We start from the raw sequence: 21,444 nt of genomic DNA, 5'->3' as shown, positions 1-21,444 counted from the left end.
ATTATATAAATGTTAGAAATATGGGTGGCTACAATTATTTTTTACTTCACAGATTAAATATCTTGTTAAAACACAACATAACATTATCTATCTAGAGCTGAATTTAAAATGTCTCAATATATTTATCAAAATTTTAAAATGCAGCATTGAGGTCCATTTTTAAAGTTAAAATTGATTAAATTACTTATTGATTAAATTACTTGGTTCAACTGTTAATTTCAGTGTAACTAGTTATTTTGCAAAGCTGTCTAAACATAGATGTTTACTGAATAGTGGAAGCTTTTTAAAAACAATAATGATTAACTCTTCTTTCAATAAGCCATTATGAAAACCTCACTAAAAGCTTATTAAAGAGGGCTGAAGAGAAGATTTATGTTGAAGCAGAAAAGCCTAGCAGCAGCGTGTTTACCTTCAGATGGAAAACTCCTGTCTGACTCATGCAATCCATTGGATTCTTCTTGCAGTCTATAGAGGCCAACTATATTTTAACAATAGTAACACAGAGCTTTTTACATGCAACTACAATTAGCACTGGACATGAAAATGCAGCTTGTCTAAAGTAATGAGATTTTCATTTTCCTCAAAAAAAAATTTTTTCAAAAAAGTATTAAACATCAAAAAAAAATTCAATAGATTTATTTATTGCATAACTTTTTAAAAATCCAGGTTTCAAATTAAATCATTAAATTACAAAATCAGACCGCCTTTTAACAGATTTTGCTTACCATCAATGAAAATCTCAATGCTTTTTTCTATGGTTAAAAAACTAGAAAATGTGTTTGTTACACATCATAAAATTAAAACCAATACTTTTTTTTTCCAGGGTATACCTATATACCCAAATCTACCAAGATAACTTTTGCCTTAATTTTAATAATAAATGTGTAACAAACAAGAATTTTAAGATAGAAGTGCAAATTATTATACTGAAGAGTGCAAAGTGGCTCAGTTTCTCTTTTTAGAAATTAATAATTATGGCAAAATTTTCTTTTGAGTTTTTCAATATAGGAAATGCACTCCTTGTGGTCTTTAACAATAATTAATATGCAAATAAAAATGCACAGTTATGCAAGTTACAAGTCTATCCATTCAAACAAACTTTTAAAAATGCATCGCAAGATTCAACACTGATATTATATGCAGCTTTTGTCACAAAGATAATGAAATGTCAAAACTGTCAAAGCAGATGCAGTTATAGTCTGAACAAAAAGCAAACACCACCAACCTTCCACATCTTTGCGGGGTTCAGGTTGCCTCTCGACATCACGCACTTGTTCCACTGTGTGTACTGGCTCAGGCTCCCTAGGTTTCTCTAACTCTGCCTGGTGTGATGTGGGAGCAGCAGTAGCTGGTGTTGCAGTGGGTTCCTCAACTTTACAGTCAAAACAATTATTCTATTAGCAACTTAAAACATTTTTAAATCATATCATGCTGAGTACATCATATTATTTTAAAATGTGATTTAAATTGTAAATATTGAATTCATTACAGATTTAAACAAACTTAAGTTTATAACAGCATGTTCCAAAGACCCACAGGTAATAAATTTTAATATCCCTTCTAATTAAAATGACTGAAATCTGAAAATACAATAAGTGGTTCAGCTTCTCAGGGACAAAACAAATTTACGCTTAATAATATTCCTTTATAATTACCTGGTTCTCCACGTTCCCTTCTTTGTACTTCAGCCTGATATTGTTCTATTTCAGCTTCTGACATGTTTTCAAAAGGATTTGCAGCATAATATTGTCGATACACTACAGCATTGTGTTGATGGTCCCTTTGGATAATACCTTTAGATGCAGCTCCAACAACAATGAGTTGGTCTCCTGCTCCACTTAGCTGTCCATCCTGGGTAGTAATCAACATTACATTAAGCATACTGATAACATAATAGTTAAAATTGATACGCTGAAGTTGAATGTATCAGAATTTTATGTCAGTGGCACTAAAATATGTTGCCCATTATTTAAAAAAAAAATATAACACTGACCTTAGCTTTTTGAGCTTCATCCCATGAAATGCCTTCTAATATCTTAGATTGTGGACCAGGAGTGACCTTTTCCTCATAATAGTCCTTTCTTATCTGAAAAAGAATTTATTTATTGTAAAATAAAAAGAAGAACGTGTTTTGTTTACCCTCTAATATCCAAGGCACTTAAAATCTGAGCATTAGAGAAACAGCAATATAATTTTTTTTTAATAATTTCACTGGTAGTAATTTTAATGTAATCAAACTCAGCAGTTAGCTTGCCCAAAAATTACTCTAGTAAAAACTTACACTCTTTTGTTTCAGTTTGAATTCTCTTGGATTTTCTCCTTGTGGTGCAAACTGATTTGGATTTTCAATCTTAATTGGTGTACCACCTGGTCTATTAGGTGAGTCTGCTTCTGGCACCCACTATAAAAACAACAGCAGATTTTTCTTTACATGTTTTACTCTGATAGTTCATTAATGTTTTTCTGAAAACTGCAATTATGCTAATTAAATAATTATATATAAATAATTACCAGAAAGACCATGAAAAGTTCAAGTCATCAAATTTAAACTTTAAAAATGATTTTCCAAGCATTACCTTTGTAATTTTCTTAGGTGTTGTTGTACCTATTTCTTCAACTTCTGTCTTCTTATATGCATTAGGTGTGGTTAACCATCCAGCTTTGTATGCTTTCTTTTGCCTTTCCATTGCAGCTTTTATAGGTGATCTTTTTAAATGTATAAATGTATTTATTTTTATTCCAAAAAAAATATTACTTCACATTATAAAAATATACATAACATTGATTACTTTGAGAAAAAGTGAAATTGATTGGGTTTCAAAGACATTACAAAAAAACTTGATTGTTGACAGTATTGCACATAAAAAGCTAAGGATTAAAAACTCACTTAAGTTTACTACTTACGCATATTTAGAGTGCTCAAAGTCACCGTCAAAAACATAGGTAAAGGAGCTTGAAGCAGGTGGTATCTCAACTTCACTGTTTGATCTGTCCTTCTTTTCTTGCTTTACTACTGGCATCTTGTACACATAGCCAGTTCTGAATCCCTGATGGAAAAAAATACATCTTTCAAAGAATTGGTTCACACAAAAAAACATTGATTCATTTATTAAACAAACTTTTAAATACTTTAGCATACTCAATTAATCGTCTAACTCTTTAATAATTAGATGTTACAAAAGACAACTTGAAATCTCTAAAGCTAATAACCAAACCAAGAAATTATCTTACAGAATTATCAAGCGTTCTCATCAAGGCTTCAAACTCTAGCTCTCCTAATTTCCACTTGCGTCCTGTGGACTCCACTCCTCCACCACCCTGACTTGCTACTCTATATGTTTTTTCACGGACCTCTTCACTAGGAATAACTATGTTTTCCAAGCCTGCAGGTACAGCTTTTACCTAAAATTATAAATACCAGTAATAAGAATCATACAACAAAAATGTATCAAGTATAAGCATATTACAATAGAAATTGTTAATTTTAATATATAAAATAGCACATAACTTACCTGAGCTTCGCATGCTGCCATTATATTAAATGTATAATGAAAAGCTTCTTCAATGGTTTCACCACATGCTACAATACCTTGGTTATGAAGAACTAAAATCTGCCAAAGAAACAAAAGTTTAAAGCATTTTTTTAAATATATATATTTTTTTATCATTTATTTATTTTGATAGAAAAATTTTCTTAAATATAAAAATATAAACTTAATTTTTTATTTTAATCTTTAATTTATAACCACAATAATCTTACTTTATTATGAACACCTAGACTTCTTGCAAGTTTCTCACGCTCTTCTGGATCAACGAAAACTCCTTGATAATCATGATAGCTTAGTTTACCACACACTAAAGCTTCTTGGCTCATTGGTAATAATCCACATTTCATAGCAGATACCTAAGATAAAAACAAACCATTAGAACAATATCTATACACTGAGTGAGAACATACTATTCTAAGAATGTTACACATGAATGGTTGAAAAAATATGAAACAAAGCTAGACTTACGGCCACAGCAGCTGGTGTATGAAGGTGAACAATACATTTGATGTCTGGTCTAGCTTGATGTATGGCTGAGTGCAGAGAAAAACTTGATTTGCTGACACCAAACTGAGTTGAACCAGATTCAACAATATCTCCCCTAACATCAACTTTAATCAAGGATGAAGCTGTAACTTCTGAGTACAGCATACCGAAAGGATTCAGCAAAAAATGTTCATGCTCAGGGCTTATTCTAGCCTGAAGATAATTAGATATTATTTAAAACTCAATTTAATATCAGCCTTAAAAAATGTAACTGAAACATTTCAGATTTCAAAAAATAAATAAATACCAAGTGCCTTAATACTTAAGAATAGAAAACAGGTCATAATAGCTTTAAAACCATTTTTTTAAATTGTGGACATTAATTTAGAAATTATGTAGCTTCATAACAGATAATAAAACAGCAGTCTCCCATATCAACAAGACCTTTGACCTTCATGGGTGGAGTAATCAACTTAGATTAAGGCCACATCCTGCAGAAAATGTAGTTGACTTTTTTCAGCTAGTGCAGTCTGACCTTATTTGTTAATAAACCCTTTTGGCACAATAAAGTGCTTAAAAACTTTGTTATTGAAAAAAAAATATTTTAAACGAGCCGACCCGCGGCGTATCACATGCTGCTATTTAGTTTTATTTTCTATTTTTCAGTAATTCATAATTTGTGAATTCGACAGTCACTGAAAATATTTGCTTTAAAACACCAAAACCCTCCTTTCCTCCCCCCCCCTGTGAAAGCAGCCTCCTCTTAATTACCTCCCCTAAAACAAAAAAAGATTACTTTTAGTACACTCGCTATTGTGAAAACCTTTCAGAATTCTATAAAAAACAGACAGTATTTGAACATAACTTACACTTATATGATTGTAAATACCATGAGACCATCCGCACAAATCCACTAATCGGTATAAGGCAGCCAATTTACATCTCAGAAGTTTTTCTCCCTTGGCAAAGCCAAGAGACTCAACTCCCCTTAGATCATTGATTGGAATGGCAGTAGAAGCTGAAATTATTTTTAAAAGAATAATTTTCATACAGCAGCAAGGAAACAAAATAAATTTTTAAAACTTTTTCTAAATATATTTTAAAATAGCTAACCTCTGGCTAAACTTGACAAGCCCCCTTTTGAGTGAGGAAGCAAAAGGTCTGTGATTTGTTGTAATGCAATCAAATTTGCTGGATACGGACCATTGCGAAGTTGCTCTTCAACAACTTGCTCTAGCTCATCTTTAAATGCTTGACTATTCAGTACTAGTGACACACGTGAACGATTTTCCATTTGCTGCAGGTCTTCCTTAACCTCAGCTGGACGTTGTAAATTTTTAATATATTCCGGATCATCAGGATCTGATGACAGAGAATGAGTTTCAAATGATAAAAAATAAAAAGCAAATGATCCATAGTTTTAGATTATATAAAAAAAGAATACAACCTACCGATGCCATCAATAAATTTTCCAGGAGGGCTGGAAGGCCCGTTAACCTGAGGACCTGCCTCACTCATCCCACACTAGTGGCAATGGGCAGCCTGGAAGAAATTATAATTTTTAGTAAAGCTGCAGGTTTTAACAGGAACATTTCTAACTAAAAATTGTTTTCTGTGGATGGAGAAACTTGTTTTTTCTCTCCATTTTTACATACAAATTTATTGTGTCAAGAACTGATAGCTAACACACTTCTAAATTATGTATCCTAGATGTGATTTTTTAAATGTTTAACATTTAAGGCTAGGTGCGGTACCAAATTTAGGTGTATCTGGTGCCTGATGTAGAATTTCAATTTTGACCTAATTATGAAAATACATTCATTTCTAAACATAAAAACACATTAGTTTTTACTAGAAAATAGTGATTTGTATTTTGTATTTATTGGGTAGTTTTAAAAAAAAAAATTTTTTTTACTTCTTTCGCGTCTTTCTCAAAATTACAAATTTGACACTTCAAATTGCTATCCTCAGTTAGTTCTACTTGTATCTTACTGAAACTTTACCTTATTATTCTACAGATACATGCACATAACTTCTATGTTCAATTTCTATCAAAACTTGCTTTATTTTTATTTTAAAGACAGAAATAAGCTACATTTGTGCACGTTTTAGCGATTTTTATCAGTTTGATAGAATTTTTTTTAGAAAAAATAGTTAGCTTGGCTTTACTTAAAATGTGAAACATAGAACTTAATAAGTTTAAATCGCCCTATATAATGCATGCATTTTGGTGTGTTTAGCACTTGTGGTTATAGAGCCTTAGCATTTTGAAAATGATAAACAAAAATCCAATATGGCGGCAGTTACCATGGCAACCATATGGTAAAATAGATTCTTATACCTTTTTTTAAAATAACTTTCAGTATATATTATATGGGTAAAGTTTTAATGGATTAGCTTGAATAATAACGAAAAAGTGCATTTGGTGTAGCACCTAGCCTTAAATGTAATATATGAGCCGTATGTTAACATCACCAACTATACTATAAGGAATGTATTTAAAAAAGAAAAACTATAGCAAGTGAGAAATCTGAAGCACACACAGCTGAAGTGATTGTTTCAGCTGATAAGACTACAATAAATCCTATGTTCTCTTATATAAGGAGTCCTTTTTTAAAGTTATGTTGTTATTTGTTTTAAGTTTAAGCAAATTTTAATATACATATAAACAGAAACTAAGTTTAATTAATCAAAAATTACTACAAAACAGATTATTAAATTACAGTTTATCTTTAATTTATGTTTAGATGTGAACTAATAAAAAGTTAAGCTAATTTCTATTTTAAATGAGACTTGCTAAAGCATTAAAAAGCAACCTTTTCAAGTAATTTGTAATAAGATATAGGTGAAGGTGTGTTTAAAACAAGCAATATTGTTACTAAAATATCAATCTCATAGATTATGACTCACCACATGAGTGAGAATGAAAAAGATAAGGGATGAGTAAACTTTAAAAAATCAATAAATAGCATTCTTTCTAACAAAGAAAAATACAAAAATGCTTTATACTGAAAATATAAAACGGGTTAATAGTTCAAATTCAAACAGTTACAATTAAATCCATTCTATTACTTCATTTGTAACAATTAAAACAGTTCATGTGTAATTATAAATAATAGGAACAGAAAAATTGCTAACATTTAACTATTAATTTAAATGTTGCAGTGGTCACTTTTTAATTTAATAACAAGGGAACAGGCCTATATTAAATAATTTACTTCTGACAATTTAACAATATAGATAAAAGTATTCTAAAATTTACATTTGTAATATAGTTGAATAGAGCAATAGGGCCTACATGATTGTATATTTTTGGCTCCCCATTTTACTTTTAGGGTCAGGGTTAGTTGCCGGGATAGCAATAAACTATTAAACTGTTACTTCATAAGGACCCCAAAACAAATTTGGGATTTAATGGTAGTTGGGGGGGGGGGGGGGGGGGGGGTGTTACTGTTGTGATTTGGGTTAGTGAGTGTTGATATTTTACAATTTGCAACCTAATAAAACATTTTGGAAAAGACAATAATTGAGGCATAATTAAATACTTGTATATAAACTAAATCAGGGGTCTCCAAACTTTTCAGTCCGAGGGCCGCATTAACCATCAAATTTCAGTTCAGGGGCCGGTTTCTTCCAGGCATGTCTTCGATTTTTCTGCGCAAAGTTCCTCATCATCACCAACAAACGATTTTTCCTTGGACAAAAAGATCTCCGCGGCAGAGGCGTAGCTAGGGGGGGGCGGGGGGGGGGGGGGGGGCGGCCGCCCCGGGCGCCGACCCTATGGGGGCGCCGACCCTATGGGGGCGCCAAAAGGGGTGGGAAAAAATTTTTAAAGCTGATTTTATGCTGCAGTTTTGAATTATAAACTGTCTAAGTTAAGAAATATAATGGCTACACGCATTTACATACTGATTTAACTGTTTTCTATCTTGATTTCTTAATGTAAAACATATACTCTTAAGAAACAGTGAAGCTTTGAAGCTTTTCCTAGATGGGGGGGGGGGGGGCGCTTTTTCGAGACTTAAAACGGAAGAATTTACACTAGATTGTTGAGTCGATAAACGTTACCACTATTAAAAGAAACCAATTGTATTAAAACGTATTGTACGATTGTTGAACTGTAAAATACGTTAGTGACTTTTATCAAGATGGTGCAGGGGGGCGCTTTTAGGCTAAATAAAATAGCAAAATTACACAGGATTCTGAGTAAACAACCTTTAGCTCTCAGAAAGAAACAAATTGTACTGTGCATTGTATAATTGTGTAACATTTTTAAAAAAAAAGTTAGTTACGTTAAAAACCGCTCTACAAACTTTGTCCAAGATGGTTGTGATAAGTGTGTGTGGGGGTGGGGGCGCTTTTTTCGCTAACAAAAATCGCAAGTATTTGTACTGGATTGGTGAGTAGATAACTCTCTTAACACTTAGTAAAGAAACCAAGTGTATTAACGCGTAATGTACAATTTCAATAGCCAGTTTTGTTAAAAAAAAAGACGCGACTAGTTCTTTGTAAGATTCTTACGATTCTCTCAACTTCAACGTGAGAGATCAGATACTTTTGATCAGTGTTTCTTCCAGACTTTTTTCTCCGGGGGGGCACTTGAAATCTTCGGGGGGAGGGGGGAGGCGGTAAACTTTCTTCGGGGGGGGGGGGGGGGGGGGGGGGGCGGACACTGTTAAAAGTATATATTTTCTATATATAAATTATATAAATTTCATTTCGTTCGGGGGGGCGTAAAAATTTTTCCGGGGGGCTTCGTCCCCCCGAAAAGATGCCTGGAAGAAACTGTGTGCGAGAAGGCAGGGCAAATCTGCGAAATCCAAGACTACGAGCTGTTAACATCCGTTGGATTCCAGTTTGTTTTCTCTAGCTTGTTTTGTCATACCATCAACCAATCAACGAAATACCCATGTCGTATTCCAATGTGAACAATAAATATTTCTGATAACTTCTTCTTGTATGTCACTTGTGTGTCCTTACTCTAACAAACTTCGAATCCAATATGTACCATATCACAACAGAGATCGTTCAAAACTAGAACATAAAAGGCTGGTCTAAACATATTAGCGTTAGCTACAAACTACCCTCTAACACAGATCAGGCTTATTTTTTTTTACTGACATTACTAATCTTTCGCAAAAAAAGTTAAACGCATCTTAATGGGAATTAAATTGTCGTAAAGTTTTAAGGAATGAAAATCATACAATGTAATTATTAAACCTTGTCCGGACTGTAGCATACACGCTTACACACACGCTTACACACACAAATACACTCTTACCCACACACAAGCTTATATATAAACACACTATCACACACACATAATTATACACACACACACATATATATATATATATATATATATATATATATATATATATATATATAAGCGGGGGGGGGGGGGGGGGGCGCCAAATTGAAAGTTCGCCCCGGGCGCCGGGAAGGGTCGCTACGCCTCTGCTCCGCGGGCCGGATGAGAGGACTTCGCGGGCCGCATTCGGCCCGCGGTCCATAGTTTGGAGACCCCTGAACTAAATCATGATCTTCTCATACATTTACAAAAGCTGTTTAAGACTAAAATTAGCACAAATTGGTGAATATTTCGTGTAGAATAAATGCCTGGTGAGGCCTCAAACAACCGGCAAGCTTGTTCAATTTTGTTGCATTGAGTCAAATATATAGTGCTTGTATAGTGTTGTAGTTAATCTAGAAAATAGATTTTATTTAAGTGCAGACTTAGCCCAACCCTACACTAAAAAATAAAAATGTCAGAGTTAAAGTGACAGCAAAACACCTCAATAATAGATCTAGCCCCTGCAACTGGTTAAGTTGTTTTTTTTGTAATAGCCTAATATAATAAATAAATATACTATCAATAAAAAAAATAGGCCTAGGGGCCTATTGTTTTCCAAATTTTGTATTGTTTGATGTGTAATTTATTGTCCGGGAGAATCTCAGTATAGCGGTGTCCCGATAATGGAATCTTCTTTAAAAAAGGGGTGTTAGGTTACTGGTAGTTAACTAAATAAACACATGACTGGCTAATGTCAATGCTAACCCTGTCCCTACCATATGCCTAACCCTAATTTCTAACCATAAAATTAGTCGAGATTACAATACTACTACTAACAACCCTACACCCCTTTTTAAAAGAAGATTCCATTATCGGACACCAGTAGATCTATCTATAATCATCCCTAGAATCTAGTCCAGAATAGATTCTAGACTAGTGACTAGATTAATAAATAAAAATGATCTAGATCTAGATATTTACTAAATAATTTAGAATCTAGTCTGGCTCAGGAGCAGGGCTAATGTCAATGATTCTCAATTTAAATTTCAATGAATGCTGTTTGATAAAAACATAAAAAATTACAATTATAAAGTGAATATAAAGTAAAACGCCCTCAACAAAGTTTCGGATACAGTTGAGGTGTGCAGCAATGATTATTTATCCAGTTCAGGAAGACTAGACGAGACAACATGGCGGCTTCCGTGTTGGGCCACCGCAAGTAAGGAAATACACACTTGTTAGTCCATAAATATCTACGCCCAATGTTATACATATTCTAATAATTGAGCATTACCAAACTTGAATAAAGGTGCAATATTAATTGCATAAAACTCAGTTGCCAACATTGTACCTACTTAAAAAGAAACAAGATGCCGATAGATCTAGGCTAGGTTCTAGATTCTACTCGTTTTCGTTTATTCCCAGTCTCACTCAACTCAATGTCTGTGGTAGACCGGTGGTAAGTGGAGAACGTCCACCTAGTCCAAAAAACTTAAAGAGAAAGTTGTATTCACAGCTAACCACATTTTAACTGTGCTAAATAACTTTACATTTCATAAATATAAAACTGCATTTTGTACATCTAATAACCAACAATATTTTTACATACCTGCAGACAAATCGAAAGTTTTATAGAGGCCGACCGTCACTGACCTAGATAACTAAGAACTCGGCTTCCTAATGGGTATGCAAATTAAGGTAACAGCCGACCGGCGGCTGTTCTATTGATAACAGAACAAGTAATTTTTATTTGTGCGGTCGTTGATGCAATAACGCCAATAACAGGAGGAATTAGGACTAATATACATCTAGTGCCATATCTCACTCAATTTTTTAAAAAAAAGACAACCAATGTATTCATTTACTCTAAGCATTAAATATTAAAACAGTATTAAACATAAGTCGACGGTGGCAAGTTATATAGTATATATATATATATATATATATATATATATATATATATATATATATATATATATATATACACATGATAACCCTATACATATATAGACAACCCAAACTCGAGGCCCATATGCATAAATACATATATACGCTTTATATGTTAGTGTGGGCTAAATATAAGGAACATAAGTTTTTGAAACCACCTGTCTATTGTTTATTTCAGACTTTTGTTCTCGGGGAGGGAGGGAGCATTTGATATTTTCGGGGGAGCGGACTAAATTTACCGGAGGGACGGACACTGGTTAAAGTAGATCTATATATTTTCTATATAAACTCCCTTTTTTTCGTAGGGGGGGGGGGGGGGGGGTAGGCGGTTCTTCGGGGGGGGGGTGTAGGCAGGAACAGTGTTTCTTCCAGACTTTTTTCTCCGGGGGGGGGGGGGGGAGTGGGGGGACACACTGTTAAAAGTATATATTTTCTGTATGAATTCCATTTCTTTCGGGGGGGGGGGGGGGCGGTTGACCTGCTAATGATAGAATAAACATGCACAATCCATCGGTATTTATAACCGAGTATAGATAAAAATAGTATTATCTGAGCAAAGTTTAAAGCAGTCACTGTGGGGGGGGGGGGGGAAGAGTTTCATCAACTCAACGGTGCAAAATATGCCTGAGGAAAACGGTTTGGTTGAGAATCTTAATAATTCTTGTGTTCATCGATGGGGAGGGGGGGATTAAATACACCCAGAAAAAAAATATTTGAATACATATGCGTATACACATACTTATATACTTACAAGTGTACATGGAATATATATTTTTTTCTTACGGGGGGGGGGGGGAGGGGGTGGCTCATTTAGGTGCCGCACCGGGTGACACCCGACCTCGCTACGCCACTGACTCGGGTAATTAATTATTCCTATCATATTATCTTCTTTCATGTCATACACACGCATTCTTTTCTTGAATGTTTCTTTTGTTGTGGTCCATGGAGGTCAGCAGGTAATCTTCCAGATATCCAAGTCCGTGCTCAGATGAGCTGTAGTGCTGCTGCTAATGCCCTCTGATACATGTAGTGGCTAGAGACTTGGAATGTGTTTGTACGTTTGAAAAATATATAAATATATTGTGAGATAAAATTGTTTCCAATAAAAAAAAATCGACGAGCATTGCTTGTTAAATACACCAAGTTGATAATCCCAGCGACATAGATTTCTCTTTGACTCTAATACAGTATCAAATTTATCTTTTAAATAACCTTTTAACCAAGTCGATCTGGTTGTATTTCAGCAGGAACTCGGCACATGGAGTTGTAAGCCAGCCTGGATTAACTAGGCATGCTGCCCAGCTTCGCTTAGGCTTTCGAAAACATTGAGAATTTGAATGCTTAATTAATTCGCCCGAGGGTCGGTCTACGACCTCAAGAGTTATGAAGAGGTTCCTCCGTGGACATTTTTTTTTTCGATTTATAGCTCATATAAGGCACCGGTCAGTCGAGGTCAGTTTTGACCCCCTCATCGTAGACTTTTGGCCAACCGGCCCCCGTGTTCTGTCGCCCCAAGGCAAGATCCTGCCAAATTTGAAGCGCCTGCGGCGCCGGGAAGTGCCTTATCGGACACCCGACAATCTAGATCTAGATCTAGAATCCTAATAGAATTTTTTTTTTAAGTTTAGCCCGAGCAAAATAAAAAAAAATACATTAACCAAGTTGACTTGGTGTGTCTCAAACCCGCACCACCTGCGTGGTTTATAGTACACTAACATCTCCGCTATTTAGGCACCTTATAAAATACGGAGAATGAAAGACGTATTTTAAAATCTTAACTTACGCGAATATGCCTATTCTTTCAAATTAATTTTTTTATCGCAAATTAGCCAGTTCCAAACAAATTTATTTTGTATAAATAAATTTAATGAGTTTAGGCCGGAAAAACTGTATTGTATACATTTCATAGTGTACGTAGATCTAAATCAAATTTGAATGAAATAGTTCGTTTCTTTTTATTGAAAACACAGCAGATGACGTCATTAGTTAATGTATAAATAGTGACGTCACAGGTTTATGCGTTCTTCTTCACATATATAAATGCTTTTTCGATTGCATAAATAATACTGTTTCTCTACATTCGAATACGCCTTTATTTTTTATTATTATTTTTTAAATAAAATTGTGGTTATACATTTAAAACATCTAGCATATTATTTTCAACAAAAGTCCGTAAAAAGTTCTTCATATATCGCTGCCGATTCTGATGTGATGTCCGGCGAAATTTTTTTGCGGACAGAGAGAGAGAGAGAGAGAGGGATGTGCGAACGTGGCCCATTATAGATTTAGATGTGAGTGCACCACTTGCTCGAGGTGTGCCGCAGGTACTTGCTATTGTAGCCGAGGCATAAAGATTACATTATCATCAGGTCGTGACAATATTATAAGGGCGGTGGACTGCTTGTATTCTAGTCATGCAGGACTGATACTGTAATAATTGTTATTTTTCTTGAACAGAAACATCCTAAATTTAACCTCCAATAAGCTATGTTTATATTTTGATCAATTAATAAACGTTTCATTCTGTAAATGATTTTTTTTTTTCTCTTTTAACTTGTAGTGTAAAGCAAGTGTACGTGAGGGGGGGGGGGGGGGTTAAGAAAATAATAATAATTGTTTAGACTGTTACAAATCACTAACAGACGTAAAAAAAACTCCACTCCTCCCCCCCCCCCAACTTCGTCATAAAAACCGTAGTCCCCCATCACCACATGTGACTACACATCTTCAGTGGCGTAGGCAGGGGGGGGGGGTTAGGGGGGGTCATAACCCCCCCCCCCCATAGACCCCTCGGTATATATATAAAAAGTATGAGGGGGGGTGCAAATCGAAAGTTTGAGGGGGGGGTGCAAATCGAAAGTTTGAGGGGGGGGGTGTGCAAATCGAAAGTTTGAGGGGGGGTGCAAATCGAAAGTTTGAGGGGGGGTGTGCAAATCGAAAGTTTGAGGGGGGGTGCAAATCGAAAGTTTGAGGGGGGGTGCAAATCGAAAGTTTGAGGGGGGGGGGGTGCAAATCGAAAGTTTGTCCCCGGGTAAAAATTGGAACACCCCCCCCCCCCCCCCCCCTTGAGACGATCCTGGCTACGCCACTGCACATCTTAGTTTCACCAAACTTCATACACCAAACTAATGCCTTTAGCATAAAATGATTGCATATAGGCTTGGATACTACTAAAACTCATGCATGTAAAGTGGAATAAAAGATCACACGAGGGCATTCAGGGCAGCACATGCGTGGGATCTTATATGTGCTCTTATATCGAGTGAGGGCAGTATATATTTGAAGGGGTCTAGTAATATGTTCTTTTATAGAGTGAGGACATTATATATTTGGGGTCTAATAATATATTCTTATATCGAGTGAGGGCATTATATATTTGAAGGGGTCTAGTAATATGTTCTTTTATAGAGTGAGGACAATATATATTTGGGGTCTAATACTATGTTCTTATATCGAGTGAGGACAATATATATTTGGGGTCTAATACTATGCTCAGATATTCAGTAATGGGCAGCCCACATTGAGTGTCTAATATTAGGGTTTATCATATAGAAGTACCGTCTGGTGATCGGTGTTTGGGTCGAGAAGATGCCCCCATTGTCTGAGAAACCTGATAGGAAGGGGGGGGGGGGTCAACAACGTGACCTTTAAGCCTCGGGTATCTTATCTCTACCGTGGCGCCAATGGCTCGGTCCTTGTTCGTGGAACTGGCCAAGCATTTAGTACGGCGGGAGAATAGCGGGCAGACGAAACAAAATGACAGAGTCTAGCTCAAATGGTGAATTTTAAACATTCGATTGAGAGGTAATTACAATCTTGGCCGAAGGGCAGTCTCTTCGTGTGTCTGGCTGGCTGCATAGGTTCGTGTCTGCAATGCCCATATAATCGATGGTTCTATTCACAGCGAATATATTAGGTTTTTTTAGCGTTTGGATGTTCAGCTGCTGAATGTTGTAGTTGTGGAAAGGTTTGTGTCTGATGCGTACAATGTATCCCATCAACAGACGTACAATGTATCCCATCAACAGACGTACAATGTATCCCATCAACAGACGTACAATGTATCAAATCAGCAGACGTACAATATATCCCATCAGCAGAAGTACAATGTATCCCATAACCAGACGTACAATGTATCCCATCAACAGACGTACAATGTATCCCATCAACAGACGTACAATGTATCCCATCAACAGACGTTCAATGTATCCCATCAACAGACGTACAATGTATCCCATCAACAGACGTACAATGTATCCCATCAACAGACGTACAATGTATCCCATCAACAGACGTACAATGTATCCCATCAACAGACGTACAATGTATCCCATCAACAGACGTACAATGTATCCCATCAACAGACGTACAATGTACCCCACCAACAGACGTACAATGTATCCCATCAACAGACGTACAATGTATCCCATCAACAGACGTACAATGTATCCCATCAACAGACGTACAATGTATCCCATCAACAGACGTACAATGTATCCCATCAACAGACGTACAATGTATCCCATCAACAGACGTACAATGTATCCCATCAACAGACGTACAATGTATCCCATCAACAGACGTACAATGTATCCCATCAACAGACGTACAATGTATCCCATCAACAAACGTACAATGTATCCCATCAACAACCATCAACAGACGTACAATGTATCCCATAATCCCATCAACAGACGTACAATGTATTTCATAATCCCATCAACAGACGTACAATGTATCCCATCAACAGACGTACAATGTATCCCATCAACAGACGTACAATGTATCCCATCAACAGACGTACAATGTATCCCATCAACAGACGTACAATGTATCCCATCAACAGACGTACAATGTATCCCATCAACAGACGTACAATGTATCCCATCAACAGACGTACAATGTATCCCATCAACAGACGTACAATGTATCCCATCAACAGACGTACAATGTATCCCATCAACAAACGTACAATGTATCCCATCAACAACCATCAACAGACGTACAATGTATCCCATAATCCCATCAACAGACGTACAATGTATCCCATAATCCCATCAACAGACGTACAATGTATCCCATCAACAGACGTACAATGTATCCCATCAACAGACGTACAATGTATCCCATCAACAGACGTACAATGTATCCCATCAACAGACGTACAATGTATCCCATCAACAGACGTACAATGTATCCCATCAACAGACGTACAATGTATCCCATCAACAGACGTACAATGTATCCCATCAACAGACGTACAATGTATCCCATCAACAGACGTACAATGTATCCCATCAACAGACGTACAATGTATCCCATCAACAGACGTACAATGTATCCCATCAACAGACGTACAATGTATCCCATCAACAGACGTACAATGTATCCCATCAACAAACGTACAATGTATCCCATCAACAACCATCAACAGACGTACAATGTATCCCATAATCCCATCAACAGACGTACAATGTATCCCATAATCCCATCAACAGACGTACAATGTATCCCATCAACAGACGTACAATGTATCCCATCAACAGACGTACAATGTATCCCATCAACAGACGTACAATGTATCCCATCAACAGACGTACAATGTATCCCATCAACAGACGTACAATGTATCCCATCAACAGACGTACAATGTATCCCATCAACAGACGTACAATGTATCCCATCAACAGACGTACAATGTATCCCATCAACAAACGTACAATGTATCCCATCAACAACCATCAACAGACGTACAATGTATCCCATAATCCCATCAACAGACGTACAATGTATCCCATAATCCCATCAACAGACGTACAATGTATCCCATCAACAGACGTACAATGTATCCCATCAACAGACGTACACTGTATCCCACAACAGACGTACAATGTATCCCATCAACAGACGTACAATGTATCCCATCAACAGACGTACAATGTATCCCATCAACAGACGTACAATGTATCCCATCAACAGACGTACAATGTATCCCATCAACAGACGTACAATGTATCCCATCAACAGACGTACAATGTATCCCATCAACAACCATCAACAGACGTACAATGTATCCCATAATCCCATCAACAGACGTACAATGTATCCCATAATCCCATCAACAGACGTACAATGTATCCCATCAACAGACGTACAATGTATCCCATCAACAGACGTACAATGTATCCCATCAACAGACGTACAATGTATCCCATCAACAGACGTACAATGTATCCCATCAACAGACGTACACTGTATCCCACAACAGACGTACAATGTATCCCATCAACAGACGTACAATGTATCCCATCAACAGACGTACAATGTATCCCATCAACAGACGTACAATGTATCCCATCAACAGACGTACAATGTATCCCATCAACAGACGTACAATGTATCCCATCAACAAACGTACAATGTATCCCATCAACAACCATCAACAGACGTACAATGTATCCCATAATCCCATCAACAGACGTACAATGTATCCCATAATCCCATCAACAGACGTACAATGTATCCCATCAACAGACGTACAATGTATCCCATCAACAGACGTACACTGTATCCCACAACAGACGTACAATGTATCCCATCAACAGACGTACAATGTATCCCATCAACAGACGTACAATGTATCCCATCAACAGACGTACAATGTATCCCATCAACAGACGTACAATGTATCCCATCAACAGACGTACAATGTATCCCATCAACAGACGTACAATGTATCCCATCAACAACCATCAACAGACGTACAATGTATCCCATAATCCCATCAACAGACGTACAATGTATCCCATAATCCCATCAACAGACGTACAATGTATCCCATCAACAGACGTACAATGTATCCCATCAACAGACGTACAATGTATCCCATCAACAGACGTACAATGTATCCCATCAACAGACGTACAATGTATCCCATCAACAGACGTACACTGTATCCCACAACAGACGTACAATGTATCCCATCAACAGACGTACAATGTATCCCATCAACAGACGTACAATGTATCCCATCAACAGACGTACAATGTATCCCATCAACAGACGTACAATGTATCCCATCAACAGACGTACAATGTATCCCATCAACAGACGTACAATGTATCCCACAACACAAAACATCCAAGAGATAACTGTGTTCAGCTAACAGTGCTCAAGTTAGTGTGCTAGAGAGGAGTGGGGGATCCTAACCTGACCAGTGTAAAACGAACAATGGCTATCTATTCATTTCTTTCACGTTTTAACTGGTAGGCTCCATTATAGCTTACAACAAATATATTATACGCTCAAGGCCTCCCAGAACGAAGTCTCAGAATTTAAGTTTTGAGCAGAATTTGAACTTACCTGTGGACAGATTTATTAAGAAAGCTTCCTGGCCAAGTAAAGCAGGTTGCCTGATTGGATTACTAAATGGCCTTTTAAATTTGTTTAGTTTTAAGTAGATGCTGGGGCACATTAGTTTATACGAATTTGAGTTAAAGGTATAATGTTATACGGGTGAAGGGGTGAGAGAGGGGTAGGGCGAGATCGGGTAATGGTTAGAGAGGGGTGTGCTGAGAGGGGTGGGGTGAGAGGGGTCGAGAGAGAGCATTTTGGATAAGTGTTGAGGTGAGAGAGGGGTAGGTAGAGTGGAGGGGGGGGGGGCTCGGTTGAGGTGAGAGAGGGGTGGACTGAAAAGGGGGTTGTGAGAGGGGTGCATGAGATAAGATGCTATAGGTGTGAGGTGAGAAAGGGGTGGTATGAAAGAGCTGCAACTGTATCCCCTATTTATAGAGTCAGGGTTATGAGAAGAAAGCTAGCATTGTTAAGTATAGATGTGTTTGTTTACATTCCACAGAAGAAAGCCCATACTGTGAGCGGTCATAGAGTAAACTGATGGTTAACATAGCTCACGCTTTCTTCAAACTAAGGGTTGTTAATGTAATATAGATTTTAAAGTTATCGTTCAAAGTAATTTACATTCGTAAATAAATAGCCTTCAAGCACCATTTTCATTAAAACGAATTATGTAACATAAAACGAGATTTTAAAATTAACCCTACCCCCCCCCCCCCCCCCCCCTTTTTTTCAAACAAAAAAAAACATGTTTCTTTATATGTCAGCCAATTAGCAACATAAGAAAGAACGTAGAAAACATTCCTAAGGCTAAGGTTATGTGTAGGCGAAGATAACTGGTTTGGTTTAACAGCTTTTATTTAACTTACGCCCCCCCTCTCCCTGCGCTAAGCTAACGTTTATCATCTGATAGGAGTAGCAGGGCACGAGAAAATATTGTAAAAACAAACTTACAGGGAAACTAACACAAGGTGTATCCTGGAATATCTAAACGTACTCGGCAGAAATCACGAATTCGATGTGTACCAGAGTCGAGGCCAGTCTCACGTCCACTCCTGCAAGTGTGACGAGGTGGTGGGTAGTTCACAGGGAACACATTTCGGTCCGGCAGATTTAAGTAGCAGATGTTTGGACGGGATTAGCAAACGAAAACTGTCGCCTGTCCGGCAAAGCTGTACGGTAAACAGGACCCTTTGCGTTATGAATAGCTGCTAAGTCAACCTTGACCTCACATATTTGAGACGTATTGTTGACAACCACACCAGCCAACCAACAAACGTCAAGAAACTGGAATGTTTTTTTAGGATTTTTTAATATTACCGCCTTTACATCTAAACATGCTTTATGTTTATTTAAGATACATACTCTAAAATATGACAACTTTTAGAGCACACCATTTAAAACTCGAATAAAAACGTGATATATACAAAATAAGCAGTGTTCTGCCATGCGTGGTATTTGGGTCACTATACAGTACCTGACAAAACTCAACCCGAAAGGGTTGTGTTTTATTGTTTAGGTTTTTTCCTTTGCATCCTTTCGTTTTGCTTGAAGTGGTGTCCTGTGTTAGGGTGTTTAGAACAGTGGTGTCCAGAATAGGGGTGTTTCGATCAGGAATGGACAATACAGGGTGATGAGTATAAGGGTGAATACAACACGAATTACAATTACTGCTGCACATTTAAGAAAGAAAAACTGTTGTGCTTATGACATATATAGTGTAGTTATTGTAAATATGAAGCGACACGAGAACAGTGTCGCCAATAGCTGTAACGTAATGAGAGACAACTATCATTATTGGTCGGGGGGGGATCTATAGCCCCTCCCCCTAACTCCTAACACTCCCTGCCTACACCACTAATACCTAACATTAATGCAATTTGTACCTACATTCAGGTGTATTGTCGTGTTTACCCCACACACGTCAAGACAGGTAACATCCCAAGAGTACCTGTTAATTCATTTTTAATTACATCTACCTGTGCATGTTATTCAATGAAGGGGTATTGAATTATGACATCATGTACGTAAGACTGTGTTTAAATTGTGGTGTTATCTGATGAGGGTAAGGGTTTAAATTGTGATTTTATCTGATGAGGGTAAGGGTTTAAATTGTGGTGTTATCTGATGAGGGTAAGGGTTTAAATTGTGATGTTCTATGATGAGGGTAAGGGTTTAAATTGTGATGTTCTATGATGAGGGTAAGGGTTTAAATTGTGATGTTATTTGATGAGGGTAAGGGTTTAAATTGTGATGTTATTTGATGAGGGTAAGGGTTTAAATTGTGATGTTATTTGATGAGGGTAAGGGTTTAAATTGTGATGTTATCTGTTGAGGGTAAGGGTTTAAATTGTGATATTATCTGTTGAGGGTAAAGGTTTAAATTGTGATGTTCTATGATGAGGGTAAGGGTTTAAATTGTGATGTTATATGATGAGGGTAAGGGTTTAAATAGTGATGTTCTATGATGAGGGTAAGGGTTTAAATTGTGATGTTCTATGATGAGGGTAAAGGTTTAAATTGTGATGTTCTATGATGAGGGTAAGGGTTTAAATTGTGATGTTCTATGATGAGGGTAAGGGTTTAAATTGTGATATTCTATGATGAGGGTAAAGGTTTAAATTGTGATATTATCTGTTGAGGGTAAAGGTTTAAATTGTGATGTTATCTGATGAGGGTAAAGGGCGTGTTGTTAAAACATATGCAGCTAAAGGGAAGATTTACGCATGAAGAAAATAATGGGCACCATTGCGTGGCGAAATAAACGGAACCTCGCTCTATGGATCAAAGGAGAAGAGGTGTGGGGGGGGGGGGGGG

At 36.8% G+C, this 21,444-nt stretch overlaps 2 protein-coding genes across 2 annotated transcripts in view; one reads left to right on the top strand and one right to left on the bottom strand.

Annotated features, from left to right (window-relative positions):
• The window catches only part of LOC131953413 (transmembrane anterior posterior transformation protein 1 homolog), a 133,262-nt gene that overhangs the window by 66,489 nt on the left and 45,329 nt on the right, over positions 1-21,444 (top strand). The gene's annotated exons all lie outside the window — the stretch shown is intronic.
• LOC131953901 (protein hu-li tai shao) lies at positions 348-5,552 on the bottom strand. The gene is made up of 14 exons (XM_059317341.1): positions 5,486-5,552; positions 5,148-5,396; positions 4,904-5,052; positions 4,017-4,247; positions 3,761-3,904; positions 3,513-3,611; positions 3,232-3,402; positions 2,905-3,047; positions 2,577-2,706; positions 2,282-2,401; positions 1,994-2,086; positions 1,656-1,851; positions 1,226-1,372; positions 348-478 (listed from the first exon to the last, which is right to left on the bottom strand). Exons 1-14 carry the CDS (start codon positions 5,550-5,552, stop codon positions 348-350), a joined length of 2,070 nt encoding a protein of 689 aa, XP_059173324.1.

Source organism: Physella acuta, unplaced genomic scaffold (assembly GCF_028476545.2).
Source record: "Physella acuta isolate Inbredline_101_S28 unplaced genomic scaffold, ASM2847654v3 ptg000076l, whole genome shotgun sequence".
Lineage (NCBI taxonomy): Eukaryota > Metazoa > Mollusca > Gastropoda > Physidae > Physella > Physella acuta.
This window is presented reverse-complemented; position numbering and strand designations above follow the sequence as displayed.

Coding starts and splice junctions, on each gene's coding strand:
- LOC131953901 (XM_059317341.1), bottom strand. CDS start 5,552: ATGAGTGAGGCAGGTCCTCAGGTTAACGGGCCTTCCAGCCCTCCTGGA. Junction 3,905..4,016: donor ATACACCAGCTGCTGTGGCC/GTAAGTCTAGCT, acceptor TTTTTATCTTAG/GTATCTGCTATGAAATGTGG. Junction 2,087..2,281: donor TCAAACTGAAACAAAAGAGT/GTAAGTTTTTAC, acceptor ATTCTTTTTCAG/ATAAGAAAGGACTATTATGA.